The sequence below is a fragment of the Thermobia domestica genome, chromosome 4 (genome assembly GCF_964235325.1).
Source record: "Thermobia domestica chromosome 4, izTheDome1.hap1.1, whole genome shotgun sequence".
Taxonomy (NCBI): Eukaryota; Metazoa; Arthropoda; class Insecta; order Zygentoma; family Lepismatidae; genus Thermobia; species Thermobia domestica.
Genome location: NC_137457.1, coordinates 315954783 through 315977131, shown reverse-complemented (window position 1 = coordinate 315977131; position 22349 = coordinate 315954783). Strand labels below are relative to the sequence as shown.

Sequence of the window (22349 nt, the reverse complement as noted above, 5' to 3'; positions counted from 1 at the left end):
CTAGCTATAATAACTGTATCATCTGCATACCTGATCTTGTTACTGATCTTCCCTCCAATCGTGAAATCTCCAATTCCTATTATTGCTTCCTTCATTAAACGTTGACTGTAAATGTTGAATAATTAGGGGCTACAAACTGTACCCTTGTCTGACTCCTCTATCAATCTTCACACTATTGGTTGCTCCTTCATTCAAACGCAACTTTGCTCATTGTCCTATGTACAAGTTGCGAATGAGTCTCGATCTCTCCAGTCGATTTCTTTAAGTATTTTCAGAAGTTTGGTCGAATTGTCCCGGTCGAAAGCTTTTTGCCAGTTGATGAAGCGCAAACACAACTCTTCTTTTAGTGAAGAACTCGTTGTGATAGAATTCTGATCAACCCAATTGTATCTTTGATGACTTTTCGATTCCAGAGTCGAAATTGATCTTACACCAAGATCTCTTCTGTCTTACTTTCCAGCCGACTGTTCAATATGCTAGCAATAACCTTTCCAGTGTGGATGATTTTGTGATCACTGCACTTCTTTGCTTGCTTTCTCTTGGGTAATGCAATAATTATAACATAAAGAAAATCCTTCGGCCATTATCTACTCAGGTTGATATTGTTAATAAGTGAAGTCAGTATTTTCATTCCATTATCTCGTAATCCCTTAACGAATTTGCTGGTATGTCGTCGTCTCCAATGACCTTCCTCCTTCGCATGTCTTTGATGGCTTGTACTACTTCAGTAAACACGGGGCCTGGGGGCGGAGCCCCCAGTTAGCCAAAGACTAGTAACTACTATAAAACCTTTTAATAACTTGACTCAGTCATCATTATCACAATCATTCTCAACCACTCATGTCAGTGCATCGAGTTGAGTTGATTTTAAGTTTAACGTCCCTTTCAGCAGCGAGGCTATATGAGACGGCGTCAGTGCATCGAGTGAAGTGCGGTGTGATCTGCTATCATGGTCTTCTATGAATTGCTCTTAATTCTCTGTTTGTCACAGTGTGGAGACATGAATGCAAGACTGTATTTTGAGATCACGGCAGTGGTCCTTTGCTTTAATAGGCAATGTATTGTATCTCTTAAATTCACTTTGTATTTCAGTTATGTATTATTGTTAAACCTCTTTGGTGATGTTGGTTTGGGAAATCACAATCCTTTCGTTTTCAATCTGTCTACATCCTGCAGGTTATGCAATCTAGCATACAACCACTATCCCCACTCTATCAGCAATCTCACACAATATTTCTATAAACTAATTCTAGAAACTTTTTAATATCACATCTTATTACCGAACTCCATTTCTAATTTTTCTGTCCATTTCCTAATCAAAATTGACGGAGGTAGATGAAATAGTTCTTAAGATTTTTTGTCTTCCGAACAGACGGCTGGACAGACAGACAGGGTAAACAGGTAAACTAAGTGACAAAAGTGACAAAATAATGCCTATCCTCGCTAAATAATGCCTACAGAACTACCACTTTAGGTCTCAAAATGAAGGAATACGAGTGGAAACGGAACATAATGTTGGAACGTTGCATTAATGTCAATAAAATATTTCAGAGCCACAATGATTCACTGGTTTGTGCGAGAGATGTCTAGTTCGATTCCAGACCCATATGATCTTACGATGATTCAAATTTTCTGTCTAAAATTAGGTACTACCTTGCGAATCCCTGAAAATCTTGGTTATAGGGGAGAATATATAAGAAATGAGATTTGGCATTTAACTCTTTAAGAGAAAATAAAGGGACGACGTGTTTCAGGGTTTCCTAAAGCGGGGTCAATTCTACAGTATTCTAATTTTTCTTTTTTATTCGGAAGGTGCCGAATATGAGTATTCACTTCTTAAGTTGTAGATTCAAATTTGATATATAAATTATCAATTAAGATTAAGGGAAAACGTAGTGCATTCTTTTCGAAAACATCACTCTTAAAGGGGCAAAGGGAAAATGTTTATAATATTCAAATTTCTCTTTCCTTATGCAAAACATACCTAATGCGAGAATTGGTTTAAGTTGGAGATGTAGTAAAATTTGATGTGTAAACTCTTCATTACAAATGACCGAAAACGTGTTTCAGCGTTTCCGAATATTTGGCTTTTGCGGGAGGAACGGAACAGTTTTTGCAATATTCAAATTTTTACTTTTATTATATATTACACCTGGTTATTCCCGTTCGACTTGTAAAATAATACAGAAAAATAAAATATATATGAACAAGCGTTTTATGTGTTAATATTAACTGTACTTGTATCAACAGGGGAAGTGGTATCTGAATTTGATCTTTACATATCGGAGGATTATATGTATGGTACTTACAACTCTTGTGATGAAGTAATTGTACCTGCCACTGGGAATTTGGCGTTGGGGATGATGTGTGGAAAATACAGTCCAAGTCAATGTAACCCACAACGGTAAGTGTAGCGGTTCCATTAATTTATGTTACATTTTTAATTCGTAGTTTTAGGAATAATGTATGGATGCAGTTTCTTATGTTTACGTGGAATTAGACTTTTATCATTTACCTGAAACCACCGTTGTTAAATAGTAAAATTATTATTATTATTATTATTATTATTATTATTATTATTATTATTATTATTATTATTATTATTATTATTATTATTATTATTATTTAAAAATAGTTGTCCTTCCATTATTGTTAAACTACAATGAATCTCTGTCAAAAAAGTCATTCCATTCAGTGTTTCTTTCAGACATGTTTTTTGGGGGGCACTGCCCCCCGGAGCTCTGAGAATGCCCCCTCCCGGACGAGACCTAAATAATACGTCTATAATACAATAATAATATAAAAATAGTACCAGCAGTGCCCCCCGAAATACTACGTGCGCCCTCCCCCCGAATACTTTTTCTGAAAGAACCACTGATTCCATTCATAAATCTTTAACACAAGAATTAGCCTTACTGGTAAATTTGACCAAACAGAACCATTCAAGTGTTATGTTAAATTGCATTCTTTGATAAAATAGCCTCATCTTATTGCTAAATTACACTGAAACCTTGGCAGATGGACATCATTCGTATGTCACAGTAAGTTCTTGCTGGAAGGAGCATCATTTCCTTATTGAGATTCAATGCATCTGTGAAAGGAGGAACATCATTTTACCGTTGAATTACAGATAATATCTGAAATATTTTCCATAAGTAGAAGCCTTGCTTGGTTTGCTTGATATTAAACACAAACAAATAATTTGCTGAGCAACACAATATATTCACATTAAAAAAACTATATACGTGTGATAGTTTTCTTCACTAACACTTTGGATTCATCAGACACTATCTGATCAGTGACTCAGGAAAGATAATGTTTGATGAATCCAAAGTGTTAGTTGGCGAAACTGTAACACGTATGTAGTTTTTTTTAATGTGAATATATCGTTTTGCTCAGCAAATTGTTTCTTTGTGTTTAAATATCTGAAAGTAGAAGCCCTGTTTCATTGTTAAATTACAAATAATCTCTGAAAGAATGAGCAAATATTGAGGGCGAAGAATTTTATTCAGCAAAGGGGCTAGCACTCTTTGATTACCCAGAGTGGCAAAAAAAAAAAAAAGAAAAAAGTTAAATTTGGCCCTGGCTAACTTAAACTGTTTGATTGTGACTTGTGAGGAACGAAATGTAAAGCTATTAACACAGAAAAGTATTTAACGAAATTAATTTGCAGCGCGCAGAAATTATACTTTTTGTAATCAATCCGGCATTGCAGGATTCCCTTGAGAAAGAAGTCCTTCTGTCTAGAAGAAATGAAACATCGGAACTTCTCTTTCTCAGAATTCTGTTGACATTATCTTTCCTAAAACACCAGCATTTTCGGAAAATGGCTATCCATTGGGCTTACATCTAGGGTATACGGGGCATGAGAAAGAGTCTCATATCTCATTTCGTTAAGCTTTACGATTCTCATCCTAGCCACATGCAGACAGGTCTTGTCGTGAAGCATGCTTGTCTCGTTTATGTTCACTATTAATAGCCATTGCTTGTTAGGTTCTGGAGCATAGAATCGATTTCATGACAATACGACTCTGATGTAATGTTGAGCTCCTCCGTGGATAAGCGGTTAACGTACGCGCATTGGCGTGGAAGACCGGGGTTCGATTCCCGGAGGGAGCTCATGTGGTTCGGATTCCACGTTAATCAGTAGGTCCACGTCTCATATAGCCTCGCTGCTGAACGGGACGTTAAACTCAAAATCAATTCAACTCCATCTGATGTAATGTTGGATGTTGGTAGTAGGAAATTTTAGTACACAAAGCGTCGCATATTCACTATGGTCTTCTGTAGCTATAGATTGAGGTTTTACCATCTATCTAGATGGCTCGTTGACATTAGTCTACTTTGTTGACCATCTGGAGCTACCATACAAAATCAACTTTTTATCACGTCTCTATGTGATTGCGAAATGTAGTTTATGGATTCCGTCCGGTCAAGGGGAAACACCCAGCGTCGGCTCGCTTCTTCATGATACTGTTGGTGTTTCACTAAGGTTACGTGATATCCACTGTTTGAGCCTTTTCTTTCCCCAACAGCAGCCTTCAGACGGTTACCAATCGTTTTCAGGCGAACATCCAACCTGGAAATTACGTATCTCTCTCTTCGTTCCCTGTGAAATTTTGTTCCTTCACATTCTTCATCTTTGAGATTGATGTCACCCTAACGGAACATTAAAATCCATCGCTGCACTTTGTCTTTATTTACAATATCCACACCGACACAGTGTTAATATTATGCACTGCTTTTTAGTTTCCTTTCAGAAGATAAACGATACTTAAATCGCTCACTGTACCACCTCGCTCTGATCCTTTGAGCGGAAACATTAACCTTCAACCTACAGGAACAATACTTGTTTTGTTCATAGAAGCAGATATTTTATTGAGCATTATCAGTTTGTAGAGCTTCTCTATTTCAAGTGTGCTCTCGGAAAATATGCGAAACATACTTCAGCCTCACCCCCGCCACCCTCTTACGCAAGAAACCTTTCCTTTGCTCTGGCGGAAGAAGTAATTACTTCGGCTGTGTTGTCAATTTGTTATTCAGACGTTTGGTCTTGACAAGTGAAGATCGTAGGCTACTTAGAATGGCTAAAAAGATAGGGCACAATGAAGTCCGTGAAATAATTCTTTGCGGGCAACCCTGTCCGCATCCCATTATTGAAAGTTCTCGGCCACAGCAATTTGTTCCTCCTCTTCCGAAGGAGGTAGGGGAAAATACATATCGACAGCATTCCAGCAGGGCCACACTTAAAACAGAAAGGCTCTATCAGCAAATTTTTCGTCCGTAGCTATGAAATTTTCCGTCCGTAGCTATGAAATTTTCCGTCCGTAGCTATGAAATTTTCCGTCTGTAGCTATGAAATTTTCCGTCCGTAGCTATGAAATTTTTCGTCCGTAGCTATGAAATTTTCCGTCCGTAGCTATGAAATTTTCCGTCCGTAGCTATGAAATTTTCCGTCCGTAGCTATGAAATTTTTCGTCCGTAGCTCTGAAATTTTCCGTTCGTAGCTATGAAATTTTCCGTCCGTAGCTATGAAATTTTCCGATTTAGATGCGAATTTTCCTTTCAACTAAAATGCACTTCTTCTTCTGCTCATGGAAACAACAGTAACGCTTTTGTCTGAGCCAAAAACACAAAATTACCATTTCAATATTACCACATTCATTTCAGAAACTACAATCCCAATCCAAGTGCGCGAAGAACAACAGGCAGCAGAACGTAAGATTTATTCTTCAACCACGATTATTTCCCAAGATGAGTCTCTTTATATGTTTCCCATTGACTTTCTTCACTTTGATAAGATATCTTTCTTCCTTCATGGGGCTATTCAGAGGGATACTAAAGTAACAGCTTTGTTCTGTGACTGGCTAAGAAAGAGAATGAGCGAAAGAAAGGAAAGAAAGAGCGAACGAAGAAAAGACATGCTAGAAAAGTTAACAGTTCTGATTATTTCATTTTCAGTCTGCTTTAAAGAAAAATTCCCGCAAGTGTTCAGAATTTTCAGATTTCAGATTATTTAAATAAAAATCTGCAAGAGTTCGGAATTTCTGACTTTCAGCATATTTTAAAAGAAAAATTTCATCAGTGTTTAGAATTCACCGTTTTCAAGCTATTCTTTAAAAGAAAAATTCCCATTTTATCAGCACCTGAAAACATTGCACCGATATGTACCAAAGGCCAGTTAAAGAAGTCCAATAAGTCATGTTGAACGAATTATTAAATTTTTAAATGCCTTCTTTGTGCTAATTTCATTTTTACGCTTTCCACTTTAATTATATTCATATCTAACATTTTCCCCCTTTTCAGGTGGACCGAATATACTGGAGATAGAGACGCCTTTAGCCCTGTACAAATTAATTATATTATTAGCAATGAAGCGCCTGAAAATTTTACGCCATTGGATCCTGGATTTGCAGCCTGTAATGAAATATATCCTGTAAGTTTGTCTTTCTTTCTTTATTTATTTTCTCTTTATTTAACATTTTCTTTCTTCATTTCTTTCCCTCTCCCTTTCTTTCTTTCTCCCTTCTATCATTCTTTCTTTCTTCCTTTCTAGCTTACTTTCTTTGTTTCTTTCTCCCTTTCTTTCTTTCTTTCTTTTCTTTCTTTCTTCCTTCCTTCCTTCCTTCCTTCCTTTCTTTCTTTCTTTCTTTCTTTCTTTCTTTCTTTCTTTCTTTCTTTCTTCTTTCCTTCCTTCCTTCCTTCCTTTCTTTCTTTCTTTCTTTCTTTCTTTCTTTCTTTCTCCTTTTCTTCCTTCCTTCCTTTCTTCTTTTCTTCTTTCCTTTCTTCCGTTCTTTCTTTCTTTTTCCGTCCTTCTTTTCTTGCTTCGTTTCTTTCTTCCTTTCTTACTCCCTTCCTTTCTTACTCCCTTCCTTTCTTTCTCCCTTTCTTTCTTTCTTTCTTTCTTCCGTCCTTTCTTTTTCCTTCCTTCTTTTCTTGCTTCGTTTCTTGCTTCGTTTCTTTCTTTCTTTCTTTCTTCCTTCCTTCCTTCCTTTCTTTCTTTCTTTCTTTCTTTCCTTCTTTTCTTGCTTCGTTTTTTCCTTTCTTTCTTTCTTTCTTTCTTCCTTTCTTTCTTTTTTGCTTTCTTCTTTTCTACCGTCCTTCCTTCCTTTCTTACAATAATGTACACGGGAATTATTAATCCTTCACTCTTTTACTATGAAAAAATATCTTATGAAATCATTATATAAAGTTTCTATAAGTCTTTCTCTAAACTCTAAAATGTGTAGGATAATTTCCTTCGACATACGATGTTGCCTCGGGTAGATAAGGTATTGTCTTTACCCAAAGCGACCTCAGACGGTATAGTAACCCCGTAGTCCATAGCGGCCTCGGAAGTAGGTATTGTAGGTTAATGATCAGTACAAGACGCTGATGATTTCTCGGTCCCGCCATCTTTTTTTTATAGCCATTCTTTAGAGAGAGAACTTGCGGAGAGGTTGTCGGATTTCTTCGTCGCTCTCCGTGTCCATTTCGTCTGTTTCTGGAAGTGTAGTTCCCATCTGTCGTTTGCCACTATTTATTTACAGATCGTAAAAACACGTGTTTATAGTAAAAACATGTGGATTATAGTACGCGTGGACATACGAACCCTTCCAATATTTTCTGTTGACGTATGGAGAGAATCCATGTTGCGACGAGAAACATATTTTCTGCAGAAGTCTGGAGTGAACTCACATTCCGATCAGGAAGTGTATTTACTCAGGAAGTAAAGGAAACTTACATTTCGACAAAGGAAGTGTTTTCTGTGGAAGTATGGAGATAATCCATATTCCCACGAGGGTGATATTCTCTGCAGCAGTACGAAGAAAACTCACGTTCTGACGAGAGATGAATTAACTTTGGAAGTAGTAGAAACATTACGACAAGCGAAGTATTTACTGTCGAAGTATAGGAAAAAAAAAGTCCACATTTCGACGAAGGAGATATTTTCTGCAGAAGTATGAACTAAACTCACGTTCCGATAGGAATGTATTTACTGTGGAAGTAGGGGAAACTTCTTCCATTTCGAGAAGGGAAGTATTTTCTGTTGAAGTATGGGGGAAAATTCACATTCCGACGAAAGAAAGAGAGAGAAATATTTTCTGTAGAAGTATGAAGAAAACTCATATTCCGACGAGATAAGTATATTTACTAAGTAGGGGAAGCTCACATTTCAACAAGGGAAGTATTTTTTTGTGAAAGTAAGGGGAGATTCCGTATTCCGATGAGCGAGATATTTTCTGTAGGAGTGTGGAGGAAATTCATACTTTCACTTAGAAACATAAAAGATATAATATTGAAAATTTCAAAACCTGTTGTCCGCTAATTTGAGAAAACGAGATTTTGAGTTAACGAAATTCGAGAGAATGACATTATGAGTTAACGAAATTTGAGAGATTGACATTTTGAGTTAACGAAATTTGAGAGAATGGCATTTTGAGTTAACCAAATTTGAGAGGGTGAAAATTTGAGTCAACCAAATTCGACAAGACACCACCAGAAGAGAGAGGCAAGGCAAGAAAATGAGAACATGAATAAATAAATAAATAAATAAATTGGTAAAGACAGTTGAGTAATATAGCTATCGTGGTTAAATGCCTTCAATGCTCAAGAATGGAAACGGTTCTTCATAAGAGCTCATGGTTCGAATCCCACGTTGAGTTGAAGTATGGTCTACGTCTCATATAATCTTAGTGCTGAAATGGGACTCTCAAACTCCCAATCAATCAGCATCTGTTATACCGGTAATCCATACATAATTCTAATAAATATGCGCCAGTTGGAAAGCCTACTCACTTATAAAGAAAAACAAGGTATCCCATGATCCTCTGCTGTACTTACGTTGGGAGTTACGACCACTTATGTAAACCTCAATAAAATCATGGAAAAAGTACTTTAAAAAAACAATATTAACCGATTTCAACAAAAGCACTAAATGTAGGGAATAATAAACGCACTGAAAGGCAAAATATAATAAAAGCTCTAAAAGTAGAAAATATTAAAAGCTCTAAAAGTAGAAAAATAAAAGCGCTATGAAGTAGAATATAATAAAAAAAAACTCTAAAAGTAGAAAATAATAAAAGTGCTAAAAGCAAATAATAATAATAATAATAATAATAATAATAATAATAATAATAATAATAATAATAATAATAATAATAAAGCGCTTAAAAGCAGAAAGCAATTCGATCTATAAAAAAATTGAAGTGTTTATATTCATATCTAATATAAAATTAGTTTTGATGATAATTTCATGAGGCATTAATTGGATTTGCTTGACAGACTTCAAAATTTTTATAGGTAATAGCAAAGAATTATTTTCTACTTTTAAGAGCAAGAGCATGATTATTATTATTTTCAGCTTTTAGCACGAAGTTAAGGTTTTATTACTTTCTGCTTTTTAATGTGTTTTTAAAATCGATTATTTTTGCTTTAAGCTTATTAAAGTTCTCCACTTTTTAGTTCTATAGATATCTAAACTGAAGAAAGAGCATTAACTTCTAATAGAGTGACATGGCCTACGCAACATGCCATCAACAAATTTAAATACGTCTACACGTTACGAAATTACACGTGAATCTAGCTGCACAGATTTTCACCAGATTCTGATAACTTTTGCAGGAAACCTGCGTGAAAGTATGCTTTTTGAAACGGGAAAAATAAAAAGTGAAAATCAGTGCGTTATGTGTTTAAAGTTATGCGTGAACATGCACACAATCGAGTCGATTAATTGCGATATTACCACTGTGTGATTGTGTGTCATTGAGAAGTGTCATGGCCTAGTTCCGGAAAATTATGAAACAGACCCTATGGAAATTTATTTACATTCACTACAAAGTTACACTCTTTAGTACAAAAGGTGAGTTAATAAAATTAATAAAATTTGTGTATCTATGTCGAACATTTGTGTGATCATATATACAACTATGGTTTTAACACTGTGAATTGTTGAGATATTTCATAGTGTATCTCCGAAGACAATTGTTAGGTCCTCATAAGATTCATATGGGGCCACCGAACGGTATACTCTCCCGAAAAAAAGATTCTTTAAGATCGATAAATATGTAAAAAAAATATGCGTGAACATACACACAATGAAGTTAATTAACTACGCTTTTCACACTGCGGCTGCTGAAATGTTTCGTGGGCTAGCTTCAAAGACTCACATTATTACATCCTGATCAAATTTATCTCCGACCATCACGAAGGTAGCGGTATACGTTTTCACACAAACAAACAAACAAACAAACAAATCGAATTACCTAAATTAGTGCACCTGTGTCAAAGTTATGAGTGAACTTACCTACAACATATATACATATATATAAGCGGGTCAAATTTAGAACGAATTCCTTTGTTTGAAGTCGCTTAAAAATTAAGCTGTTCTCTTAAGAATTTTTAAAAAAAAATGGCGTAACAGTCCTTTGTGGGCCTAGGTCTGCAACATTATCTGTTAGCGACCGTCTGAACTACTTTCTCCCTAGTGACGAACACAGGGGCGGATCCAGGACGGACTCCTGGGGGGGGGGGCGGTGGTTGTAATACTGCTACTTAGAGCTATTTTTAAGAGCTCCAAACTCTGGGATGGGTTTTTATTTATATATATATATATATAAAATAAGAAAGTTTCCTCTTCTACGGGGGAGCGATTGTCCTGATCGCCCCCTTCCTGGATCCGCCACTGGACGAACATGTGATCAGCGCGTTGCGTCGCCCTGTCTTTGACAAGCGTATCAGGAGCTTTCTAGACCTAATGGCTGTCACATCGTTTATTGACGTCACTCCCCAGTTTGCCTCACGACACTCGGTGGACGTCCAAAATAATTGACAAGTACCGGACCTGGAATCGAACCTGAGACCAAACGAACGTGAGTTCAACGCTTTAACCATTGGACTACGTTCTTTTTTTTTTTTGGGGGGGGGGGCTTGGAAATGCATATTTTAACATGAGTTGGTTCAATTGAAGAAATAAAAGCTTTCTACATTATTCATACATGGTGCTAAACATACTGCATCAAGGAACCATAATTATAAGGAACTATAAACATATTGTACAACCTCGTAGTAACAAGTATACCTACAAAATAAAATGGAAACCTAACATAATTTACGCCTAATGCAATAACTGTTTCATTTTACCTTACCTGGTTTACTAGAACAATTGCATTCGTCGGGAGAATACAGTTTCGAGTTTTGTATTTTATTCGCATTTACACTTTCATATTGTTAAAAAAAAAAAAACTGCAAGAAAAATCGCTTCTTTTGAGCGGCGGAAATGTAACTCTGCGACTCTGCGTGCAACGGACGGTAAGAGTAGTTGTTTTCCTCCTTTACGAAGGCTGGCAGTACTCAGTTACGCAGCAAGTAGACACCGTAGCTTTGTCTAAAGTAGCCCTTGAATTATAATGGGTCTTAGTGTACGTTAAAATAATGAAACGTATTTGGAAAAATAATTATTTTTGAATGGAAATATATATATACGTAAGCTTACATTATCTGCTGTTCGTAGTTTCATTGCTTATTAAAATCTTTTGTATCATGATTTGGAAGGGGGGCTTCAGCCCGTTAGCCCCTTTAAATCCACTACTACTTGTTAGTAACAATACTCATACTACATTCATTAATTTTGTCAATTCATTAAAGATTCTTACTACCTGTTTACTTTGTTTCTAGGGTGAATTTTCCGCTTGCAGTTGTGTTGACTGTTCCGACAGCTGCCCGGCTGGGTCATTCGACAATGTAGTTGTGGATGAAGATTTTATGATAGGTTCTCTGGATGGAGTCTTTGTCATAATGCTTATTATATTTCTGGTTGGTTCCTGGATTTTTCTAATTTTAATGATCGTCTATTACGTATTGAGGAGAAGAAGAAGCAGAGGTAAAGTAAAAAAAAATACTTATTAACTGGAGTTATATTTAAAAGGTGTTTCCATGATCTAATAAATGAACGAAGTTGAAAATGTTACGAAGACAGAGCAAACTTAATGAAAATTAATTTTCATTGCTTCAAGTGAAGAGTAACTGTGTCATTGCTAGAGGTATGAATGCCATGTGCGTAAGTGTTAGGAGTAACTGTGTCATTTCTAGAGGTATGAATGTCATATGCGAAACTCTTAGGAGTAACTGTGTCATTACTAGAGGTATTAATGCAATGTGCGTAAGTGTTAAGAATAACTGTGTCATTGCTAGAGGTATTAATGTCACTTGCGTAAGTGTTAGGAGTAACTGTGTCATTGCTAGAGGTGTAAATGTCTTGTACGTGTTAGGACCAACTGTCATTGCTAGAGGTATGAATGTTATGTACGTATGTGTTAGGAGTAACTGTGTCATTGCTAGTGGTATGGCTATCATGTGTGTAAGTGTTAGGAGTAACTGTGTCATTTCTAGAGGTATGAATGTCATATGCGAAACTCTTAGGAGTAACTGTGTCATTACTAGAGGTATTAATGCAATGTGCGTAAGTGTTAAGAATAACTGTGTCATTGCTAGAGGTATTAATGTCACTTGCGTAAGTGTTAGGAGTAACTGTGTCATTGCTAGAGGTGTGAATGTTTTATACGTGTTAGGAGTAACTGTCATTGCTAGAGGTATGAATGTTATGTACGTATGTGTTAGGAGTAACTGTGTCATTGCTAGTGGTATGACTATCATGTGTGTAAGTGTTAGGAGTAACTGTGTCATTTCTAGAGGTATGAATGTCATATGCGAAACTCTTAGGAGTAACTGTGTCATTACTACAAGTATTAATGCAATGTGCGTAAGTATTAAGAATAACTGTGTCATTGCTAGAGGTATTAATGTCACTTGCGTAAGTGTTAGGAGTAACTGTGTTATTGCTAGAGGTGTGAATGTCTTGTACGTGTTAGGAGTAACTGTCATTGCTAGGGGTATGAATGTTATGTACGTATGTGTTAGGAGTAACTGTGTCATTGCTAGTGGTATGGCTATCATGTGTGTAAGTGTTAGGAGTAACTGTGTCATTACTAGAGGTATTAATGCAATGTGCGTAACTGTTAAGAATAACTGTGTCATTGCTAGAGGTATTAATGTCACTTACGTAAGTGTTAGGAGTAACTGTGTCATTGCTAGAGGTGTGAATGTCTTGTACTGTTAGGAGTAACTGTCATTGCTAGGGGCATGAATGTTATGTACGTAAGTGTTAGGAGTAACTGTGTCATTGCCAGTGGTATGGCTATCATGTGTGTAAGTGTTAGGAGTAACTGTGTCATTTCTAGAGGTATGAATGTCATATGCGAAACTCTTAGGAGTAACTGTGTCATTACTAGAGGTATTAATGCAATGTGCGTAAGTGTTAAGAATAACTGTGTCATTGCTAGAGGTATTAATGTCACTTGCGTAAGTGTTAGGAGTAACTGTGTCATTGCTAGAGATGTGAATGTCTTGTACGTGTTAGGAGTAACTGTCATTGCTTGGATGAAGAGCCGATGTCACTATCTTCTTAGGAAAGACCCTTTGAACTTGAACGCTATTGGGGATGTCACTGAGGATGTCATCGACCCCAAAAGACTATCAATTGGACATATATGGAACGTTTTCAATTGCTTTTATATTTCACCATTCCATTTCTTTTCGCATAAATTGTAACCCCTCGGTTTCCCCTTCGAATATAAATTTCAATCAACTTAATAAAGTTGATATAATCATGTCGAGTTTCATTTTAAATTTGTTCAGTAGTTATTGTGTGATGCGATCAGATTAGAAATTCATATTCACTTTTATTATATAGACTACAGTTCAGTAAAATATCGATTAGGGGAATACCGTAACCTAGTGGTTAAAGTGTTGGACTCATTTCCGCGTGGTCTTGGCTTCGATTCTCGGCCGGTGCTTGCCAATTTTCGACGTCCACTCAGCGTAGTGAGGCAAACTGAGGAATCACTTGAATAAAAGACGTGACAGCCACTAAGTCTAGAAAGTTCCTGACAGGGTGACACAGCACGCTGTACATAGTTCAGCCGGTAGCTAACAGATGGGTGTTGGAGCGGCTCAGGCTCATACGGGCTGTCATGCCAGTGGTTAGTTTAAAGTATCGATTACTTTGCAGTCTTCCTTTCCTTTTTTTCTTCTTCGACGATAAATTACGGTATTAAACTGTCTTATATTTTGAGTAACAATTTTTAAAAAGAAAATAAAACTTCAGTCACAAATAAAGAAGATTTTTTTTTTTTATTTCATTCGCTCAGCCGCGTTACTGTCAGCCGGTGCCTTGAGCATTCAAAACCGGCGAAGTATCATCATTGCGAATGATTTCTCTTTTGGGTTTATTTATTTCATAATTTTGAAGAAGGAAAGGGAAGGGGAAAAGGACGTGAAACCTAAACAAGGGATTGGACAAAAAAAAAGATGAAACGAACAAAAAACAAAAAACAAAAAAAAAAAAACTAAACTTAATATTTGCTTAACTCTACTCTCATTTCTAGTCTTGTGAGATTTTGTGTGTTTTTTTGTTTTATTGAGTTTAAGTTTGAGTTTAAGTTTGTTACGTGTGTGTTGTTTTGAATGTCGTATGTTTTGTGTTTTCGTGTTTACCTATTGGTCATCTTCTTCTTTCTTCTTTTCTTCAGGTTTTCACTCTGTATGTTGTAATTTATTGTTACTATAAATAAAGAAGAGATGTTTTAAACACAAAAAATAAAAACAGTTGACCGATTACCTTTTTAGTAGTGGCGGATCTAGAAGTTAAAACTGGAGAGGCCAGCCAACACCCAGATTATGATAGGTATATATAAACTTTCAAAAATACATAATTAATAGCTTAAGTTGTTTTGTCACTGAAAAAAATGGAGGAGCCTAGACCCCCGGCCCTGGCCTAGATCCGCCACTGCTTTTTTAGTGACAAAATAAATCAATAAAGTTGTAAGCACCGAAATTTTCCTGTTTATTACAATTGTTTGTATAGGCTTCAATTGTGAATAAAAGTTGTTCAGAAGCATTTTGTTGTTGTGCTATGCCCTTGTATTTTGGTTTATTGTTGGATGTTTTATGGATTATCAGCAGTTGCTGCGCCACCCAATTCCACGGATAATCAAGAGTTTACTGTATTAAGATTAAGATAAAAAAAAATATTTCTAATTGTCTGTGTGAATTACTTTCTCTGTCTGTCAGAGTGAATGATCTCTTCCTTTACAGCTCTACAAGAATCTGAATCAGAATCCGTAAGCAGCGAGAATGTGACAATTCCAATTCCTTCAAGGTCATGTTGCTGGCAGAAAATCGGGGCGTCTATAGAAGAGTCCTTGGAGAACTTCTTTGAGTGGTGGGGAATAAGTAAGTGAGATCTTTAGTTTAGTTTTATGTTTGTTACCTTAATTTATTTAGAATCGCGAGTAAGGATGGCACAAGTCGAGCTAAAACTCGATTCGACCCGAAAGTCGACTCGAATTCGAATCGAGTTTCTAGTCGAGTCGACTTTGATAAATGGCTCGCTCATTCAGATAGTTTTAACTCGTTCTGAAATCATGGCCTGATTAGACTGGAAAGCGAATTCCATGACATGTGCAAGCAGTGATGTGGAATACTTTTAATGTTGCTCACGAGAGGGGATACTCTTTGTATCTCGTCTCATCTCGATAACGAGACGGCAATAACTAGACAGCCTCAAAAGTCGTGAGCACTAATATATGTTTGTACTGTAATTCTTACCATCAAGGTGTCGACCTGCACAGTCGAATTTTTAGCGCAAGCAGAAGCCAATCCCGACCCGTAGGAGTGAGTAACGAACTCGGTTGGACTCGGTTCAGGTGAGCTACTGGCTCGAGTCAGCTCGGTTGAAACGAATCCATCAGGTCGGTTCGGTTCGTCTCAGGTGAGGCATCAGGTCGAGCCAGTTCGGTTGGGATGAACCATCGGCTTGAGCTGGCTCGGTTGGGATGAACTATAGGTTCGGTTTGGTTCAACTGACCCAAGGGGTCAAGATGGCTCGGTTTTGTGAGCTTTGTTCTCGCTTCGACTCGATAGTGAATGAGCTGTGAGCCGAGCTGCTCAAGCCGTTGACAACTCTAAACCGAGGCCAAGCAGTTTTAAACATGTTTGACCGGCGCCCTATAACTTCTAACAATTTTTGGCTCGAGTCCGAATATTTGCTCCTCTGGAACTCAAACTTAGAACCTCGATGTCCTTGCCTCCTAGACTTTATCCTAGACGAGATCGGCAGTCAATTAATTTTTAGTATTCAGAGAAAAAACATTTATCTTTCATGTTTATACATGGTATTGTTATATTATTATTATTATTATTATTATTATTATTATTATTATTATTATTATTATTATTATTATTATTATTATTATTATTATTATTATTATTATGTTGTAGTAGTATTTTCATTGATAGTTATATTGTCTATGTAGGATACTTGACGAGAGTACTTGAAACTACACAGAGGATTAGGCTCGTTTTGGCTCGACTTGACTCGAAACTCGAGTCAAGTTGTAAGAATTTTTTCGAGCCAAGTTCTCGAGTCGAGCTCAGAGATGTCTGTTTCGAGTTCAGTCGAGTGTCAAAGGAAACTCGCTCGAACTCGCTCGTGCAGATTTATAATTGCGACAAATGTATTCAATAAGAATCACTGTTGGGAAAATTATATATCTTATGCCTTGTTTTTTCTTAGTTAGGACTTAGTAATTAACTTGAATAACTACGATGCGCATATCAAAAAGATGATATTTTTTTATGCGGCGTTGGGAATACCGATGGACTTTAGCATACACAGGAGCATGCTCTAGTATTCTGTGTTTGCAACAGAGATAGGATCGCTCTCGTGTAGTTGCCTACTTGCGAGTAGCATTAAGGTGAAATGGCTGCTGTAATACTAAAATCCCGCCAAATGTGAAGTAAGATTTGTCATACGATTTCTAAACGCCAAAGGGCAGACTGCACCTGCCATCCATCGGGAATTGTATGCCATTTACGGACCGACAGGAATGAGTGAAGGGAGATTCAGGCAATAGTGCAGAGAGTTCTAAGAAGGGGTTCAAATGTTCATGACGATCAGCGTAGTGGAAGACCAGGTGTTCAGACGGATGATATAGTGGAACGCTTAACGAGAAAGTGCGATGCAAGCGCCGGTTCATAATAACTGAACTCGCCAAAGAGTTTCCAGAAGTGTCTGCGAAATCAGTGCATCGAATTGTAATGTGTGCGAGGTGGCTGCCAAATATCCTGAGAGACGCTCACAAAGAGCAAAGAATGACAGCTATGAGTGATTTTTTGACCTGCTGGGGGAGGGGGGAGATGTCTTTTCTCACAGTGACGGGGAATGATACCTGGATATCAGGAGTCGAAGTATCAGTCAATGCAATAGCGGCACTCTGGTTCTCCTAAAGCGAAGAAATTCGACCAGAATCAATTTATAATATCAAGAAAACCGTGTTTTTGAGACCAAAAAGGTGTGATTCTTGTAAGCTTCCCATCGACTGAATTATAAAGTATTTGTGAAACTCATTGTCAACACATGACTAGCACAAACTCCCAATGAATGTCTTTTCAACAACAACAAAATTACTACTCTTTCTGCGGTTTCATTCATCGTGCGCCTTTATAAGTGAGACATCAATTCTTTTCCTCCATTGTATACTGACTGCTTTCAATATGTGGTTAATAAATCAAGCCTCTCTCTCTCTCTCTGTATATATATATATATATTCTTTGCTTCCCTCTGCCTTGCATTTGCTGTTCCACTCTGCGATCAATGTGCGAGTTTCGATAAGATAAATTGTTTCTTGTTTTCTTGATCATTTTAGACCTGCAAAAATCAATCTGAAAGTGTGAGTTTTTATCTGAAATTGCTTACCGTAATATTGCAAACTGACAGTTCTCCTTGTGCAAATATTTGCTTAAATTAGGTACAGATCCTTGGATGGGTTAGGTCAAAAGGTTGGATTTTTGTACCTCAAGAAGAATTCCAACATTCAATAAAGATATATCTACTTTATTCTAATGTAAATGCTCACAGGTCATCATTATTGACTTGTAGATGTTTTTGATGACGGAAATGGTTCTATAATGACTTAGCCAAAGTACAGTGTGCGGCAAGTATGTGAGAATACATATTATAGGCAACACAATATCTGTTCGACAAAGTACGAGGTGCATCCAGAAAGTAAATTTCCCACGCGTCCCATAGCTAGGAAACCGTATGTTGCGCGAATCGACTGCGTTCACGTGAGAGAGTAAGGTCCTAGCAAGGCGCATGCACCAGCCGAACTTTCTTAATGTTCTCAGTGGTGTTGTGGCAGTGATTGAAGATAAACGTTCCTACGAGTATTCCAGCTCCCACCGCGTGTCAAGTGCGATCAGTGATAAAGTCTTTGAATGCACGGGGCATAACGCCTATTGAAATCTATCGTCAGCTGTGCCAAGTGTATGGACCTAACGTCATGAGCAAGCAGATGGTGCGTTGCTGGTATAGACAATTTGCAGCAGTCTAACCAAGGAAATAAAGAGGTTTGCTGTCATCGTCTCCTTGGCTGCAGACCACTTCGATTCAAAGATCACTGCTTTTCTAACTGTCGCCCGGTCATTCGTCTTTAAAGTTCAGTATATTATCAAGTGATTAAATTTTATCATTTCATCACTGATTAAAACAGCGATGAAATTACAAAATTTTTGGTAAGTATATGCTTGACCGTTTTCAAAAATATAGCGTCTACCCATCCCCGTATGTGCTCTTTCGTAAATTTAAGGTGACTATGCACTAAGAGAGCAAGAAATTTTAGTTTTGATTGGCTGGGCACAACAATTATATTTAGACACCAGATGATGTTTGCTGAAATCGTGATGAACCATTCGTTTTATGTATTCCACACCAGTTATGGAGTGGACCTCACACCATGCAACGGCAGTATATACGAGTTGTTATCAGAATGCTGTTGCACAGATGGAAGACTATGAATAGGGTGTTTGGATGGAGAATGCATTCATATCACTGTAGCATAAAAAGTAAAACATCCGAATAGATTGACAAGAAACAAGAAAGCGTGATTGAACGAGGAAAACGTAGATAACGTCCGTATTGCATGTAACCCCCAGGTGGGATGTACTGAATGGCAGTAGTCTATGTACAGTTACCTTCGCCCCCACTCCTTGTTGCTGTTATCAGTTTGGAACACACTTCTCTCTCAACGTGATTGTGAACCTGCCTTTGACACATGTCACTATTTTGGTGTTCACCTATTGTCAAATGTCTATTTTTTGTACAGTCCGCAGCAAAAAACCTGCGACATGAGTATGTAAGTTTATTGTGAAACTACGCCTAACAGCCCAGAGAATCAACATAACGTCTAAGTCGCATGAATCCTCGGCGTCCTTCCCTGCACACTTATTTTGGAGCAAAAGATTGTGTCGTTTCACAATAAACTTACATGGTCATGTTGCAGGTTTTTTGCTGAGGACTGTACACAGTTTTGTGCCAACTTAAATGTCGCTTATACCGTATACTCTTTTCAGTACCGAGTTCCCTTAGTTAGTGTTTCTTAACCACGGTGGCACCGTGTTAGAGTACGAACTTTTCCCGTTTGGGGTCCCTGGTTCATTCCCTCTCCCACCTACATTTCCCCTTGTATCTAACTTCTTGCTGTACGTACAAGTTATGAGCCGTGCAGTATTCATGGTTTCACGATTTCAATCTATTCCCTACAGACATGGAAACGTACGCGTCCTGAACTGACTACATGATGTATTTTACCGTCCCTCGATTGATCCAGAAGTCACAAAAATTAACGTAAGGCCCCTCTAGACTACAGCATACTTTTCTCTTCCTTGTACACTAGACTAAAAATATTTGGTGGGTAAATGCCTCATAGTCCCATTACATCCCTTCTTTTAATATATATTTTAATTTCAGGATGTGCAACTTACCCTTGGGCAGTTCTCTTCATGGGCTTCGTTGTAGTGATTGCTTTGGCGCATGGAGGTTTGTTAATTAATATAACTACAGACCCTGTGGAAATTTGGGCTGCACCGCAGAGCAGATCTCGTATCGAAAAACAATACTACGATTCGCGGTTTGAACCTTTCTACAGAACAGAACAAATTATATTTACGTCTGTTGGTCTTGAAGAGGTAAGTTGGAGAGGTTTTTTTTTTTTTTTTTTTAACTTTTTAAGTGTATTTTTGAAAAAGCACAGCAGTATATTGGAAAAATGTCACATTGACAAAGTTTAGTGGATAATTTTTAATTGGGTATCGAGTTCAAACTTTTTGTCATTACCGCATTGCTAGCTTGGAAGACCTTTTTCGATGTTGAAAACATCTGTCGCACAAGATGCAACTGGTCACATGGAATGTCCACATAATGTCAGTATTTCCTTGGTTTGGAAGTTATAACAGGATCAACGTAACCTCTGGGTAAAGATATATACCATTCAGTGGCGTAAATAACGGCCCCGCGGACTCCGCAATGCGGAGGACTCAACCTATTAGGGTGCCCCCTAATCGTAGAAAGTGAATTGAGTCGAATAAGCTTTAATAATATTTAGTAGAGGGTGCCACCACCACTTTGAGTAACATACTAAATATTATTAATATTGCTGCCATTGTAGATTAGATTCATGAACTGGGGAGGCGGTGGCTCAGTGGTAGAGCGTACACCTTCGGTGCTTGGGATCCCGGGTTCGATCCCAGCTCGCGCCGTGTGGACTTTGTGGTGGACAACACCGTGCTCGTGGGTTTTCTTGGGGTTCTCCCACTTTCTTCATTCCACCATTTCACTCATCTCTCATTATCACCGTCTCCTTTAGCCTAACCTGCATAACCGTGGGACGTTAAACTTAAAGATTTCATTTCATTTTTTAGATTCATAAACTGTTTCAACAACTTCTCTGCTTTAGAACATTAATGAGTGCAGAAGCTAGAAGAAAAGAACTTGTATCAGTGAAAGATCTCACACGATTTCTGTTAGTTGGAAACACTTACTTAGCAAGTACTCTGCTGACTCTGGTGCGGGTCCGCTTGTAGTATTGGACCAAGCCCCCAAAGCTTAGACCCCTCCCAAGAAAAAAATCTGGTGCGGGTCCGCTTGTAGTATTGGACCAAGCCCCCAAAGCTTGGACCCCTCCCAAGAAAAAAAACTCTGGTGCGGGTCCACTTGCGGTATCGGATCAAGCTCCCAAAGCTTAGACCCCTTCCAAGAAAAAAATTCTGTTGTGGGTCCGCTTGTAGTATTGGACCAAGCCCCCAAAGCTTGGACCCCTCCCAAGAAAAAAAATCTGGTGTGGGTCCGCTTGTAGTATTGGACCAAGCCCCCAAAACTTAGACCTCTCCCAAGAAAAAAATTCTGGTGCGGGTCCGCTTGTAGTATTGGATCAAGTCCCCAAAGCTTGGATCCTTCCCAAGAAAAAAATTCTGGTGTGGGTCTGCTTGTAATATTGGACCGAGTCTCCAAAGCTTGGACCTCTCCCAAGAAAAAATTCTGGTGCGGGTCCGCTTGTAGTATTGAACTAAGCCCCCAAATCTTGGACCCCTCCCAAGAAAAAAATTCTGGTGTGGGTCTGCTTGTAATATTGGACCGAGTCTCCAAAGCTTGGACCCCTCCCAAGAAAAAAAATTCTGGTGTGGGTCTGCTTGTAATATTGGACCGAGTTCCCAAAGCTTGGACCCTTCACAACAAACGTTTCTGGATACGCGCCTGTGTAAGATCAATATGTTCTGTAGAACTGGAAATATTGGATAATGTTCAAGTTATTCACATGAACACACTCAAATATTTCTAATTCTACAAAAGATGCAGTTTTTCTCAGTTTTCCAGGATTTGCTGTAAATGGACATAAACCGCTTTGGAACTGAACAACTTATATAGGTAGGTTTTTTTCTAAAGTACTGTACAGTCAGAGCCGAATTTAGATTTGATGAAGCCATAAGCTATTGAAGTTAATCGAGTCTTTACTATATCCAGCTGTCCTTTGTCGGCTGACATATTAGGGAGCAGCCTAGTATTAGGGGCCGCAAGAAGTCACAGTTTCTGTATGTTGATTTAATTGTATTTATTTTTATCTTATTTTTGAACATGTACATCCAGTTTTGTCTTTAAAATTTTGGGGTCCCCCCAAAAGAGTGGGGCCTTAAGCTATAGTTTGTTTAGCTTATACGTAAATCCGGCACTGTGTACAGTGGTGGTTTATGACCTATAATGATGTATTTCACAAGTCACTATAGCATCAGCTAGTCCTTGAAAATTGCAAAAATCGGCCAATGCTTCATATTATCTTTCCAATAGAAACGTGGGACCCTACTCCATACTGTCTGCAGGCGGGCCCCCGAGCCCCAAGTTACACCACTTTATCACATCTACTTTATGAACGAGTCGACATATGTAGTTTGTAGTTACAATAAATGTTTCGTAAATTTGT

At 37.8% G+C, this 22349-nt stretch overlaps 1 protein-coding gene across 1 annotated transcript in view; it reads left to right on the top strand.

The window, feature by feature from the left end:
• The first annotated feature begins 2275 nt into the window (after positions 1 to 2275).
• Positions 2276 to 22349, top strand: part of LOC145684341 (NPC intracellular cholesterol transporter 1-like) — a 78913-nt gene continuing 58839 nt past the window's right edge. The window contains exons 1-5 of the mRNA XM_081756544.1: positions 2276 to 2404; positions 6307 to 6436; positions 11656 to 11860; positions 15133 to 15270; positions 19847 to 20064. Coding sequence (XP_081612670.1) covers positions 2295 to 2404; positions 6307 to 6436; positions 11656 to 11860; positions 15133 to 15270; positions 19847 to 20064 — 801 coding nt within the window. The 5' untranslated portion in view covers positions 2276 to 2294. The remainder of the gene's footprint in view (positions 2405 to 6306; positions 6437 to 11655; positions 11861 to 15132; positions 15271 to 19846; positions 20065 to 22349) is intronic.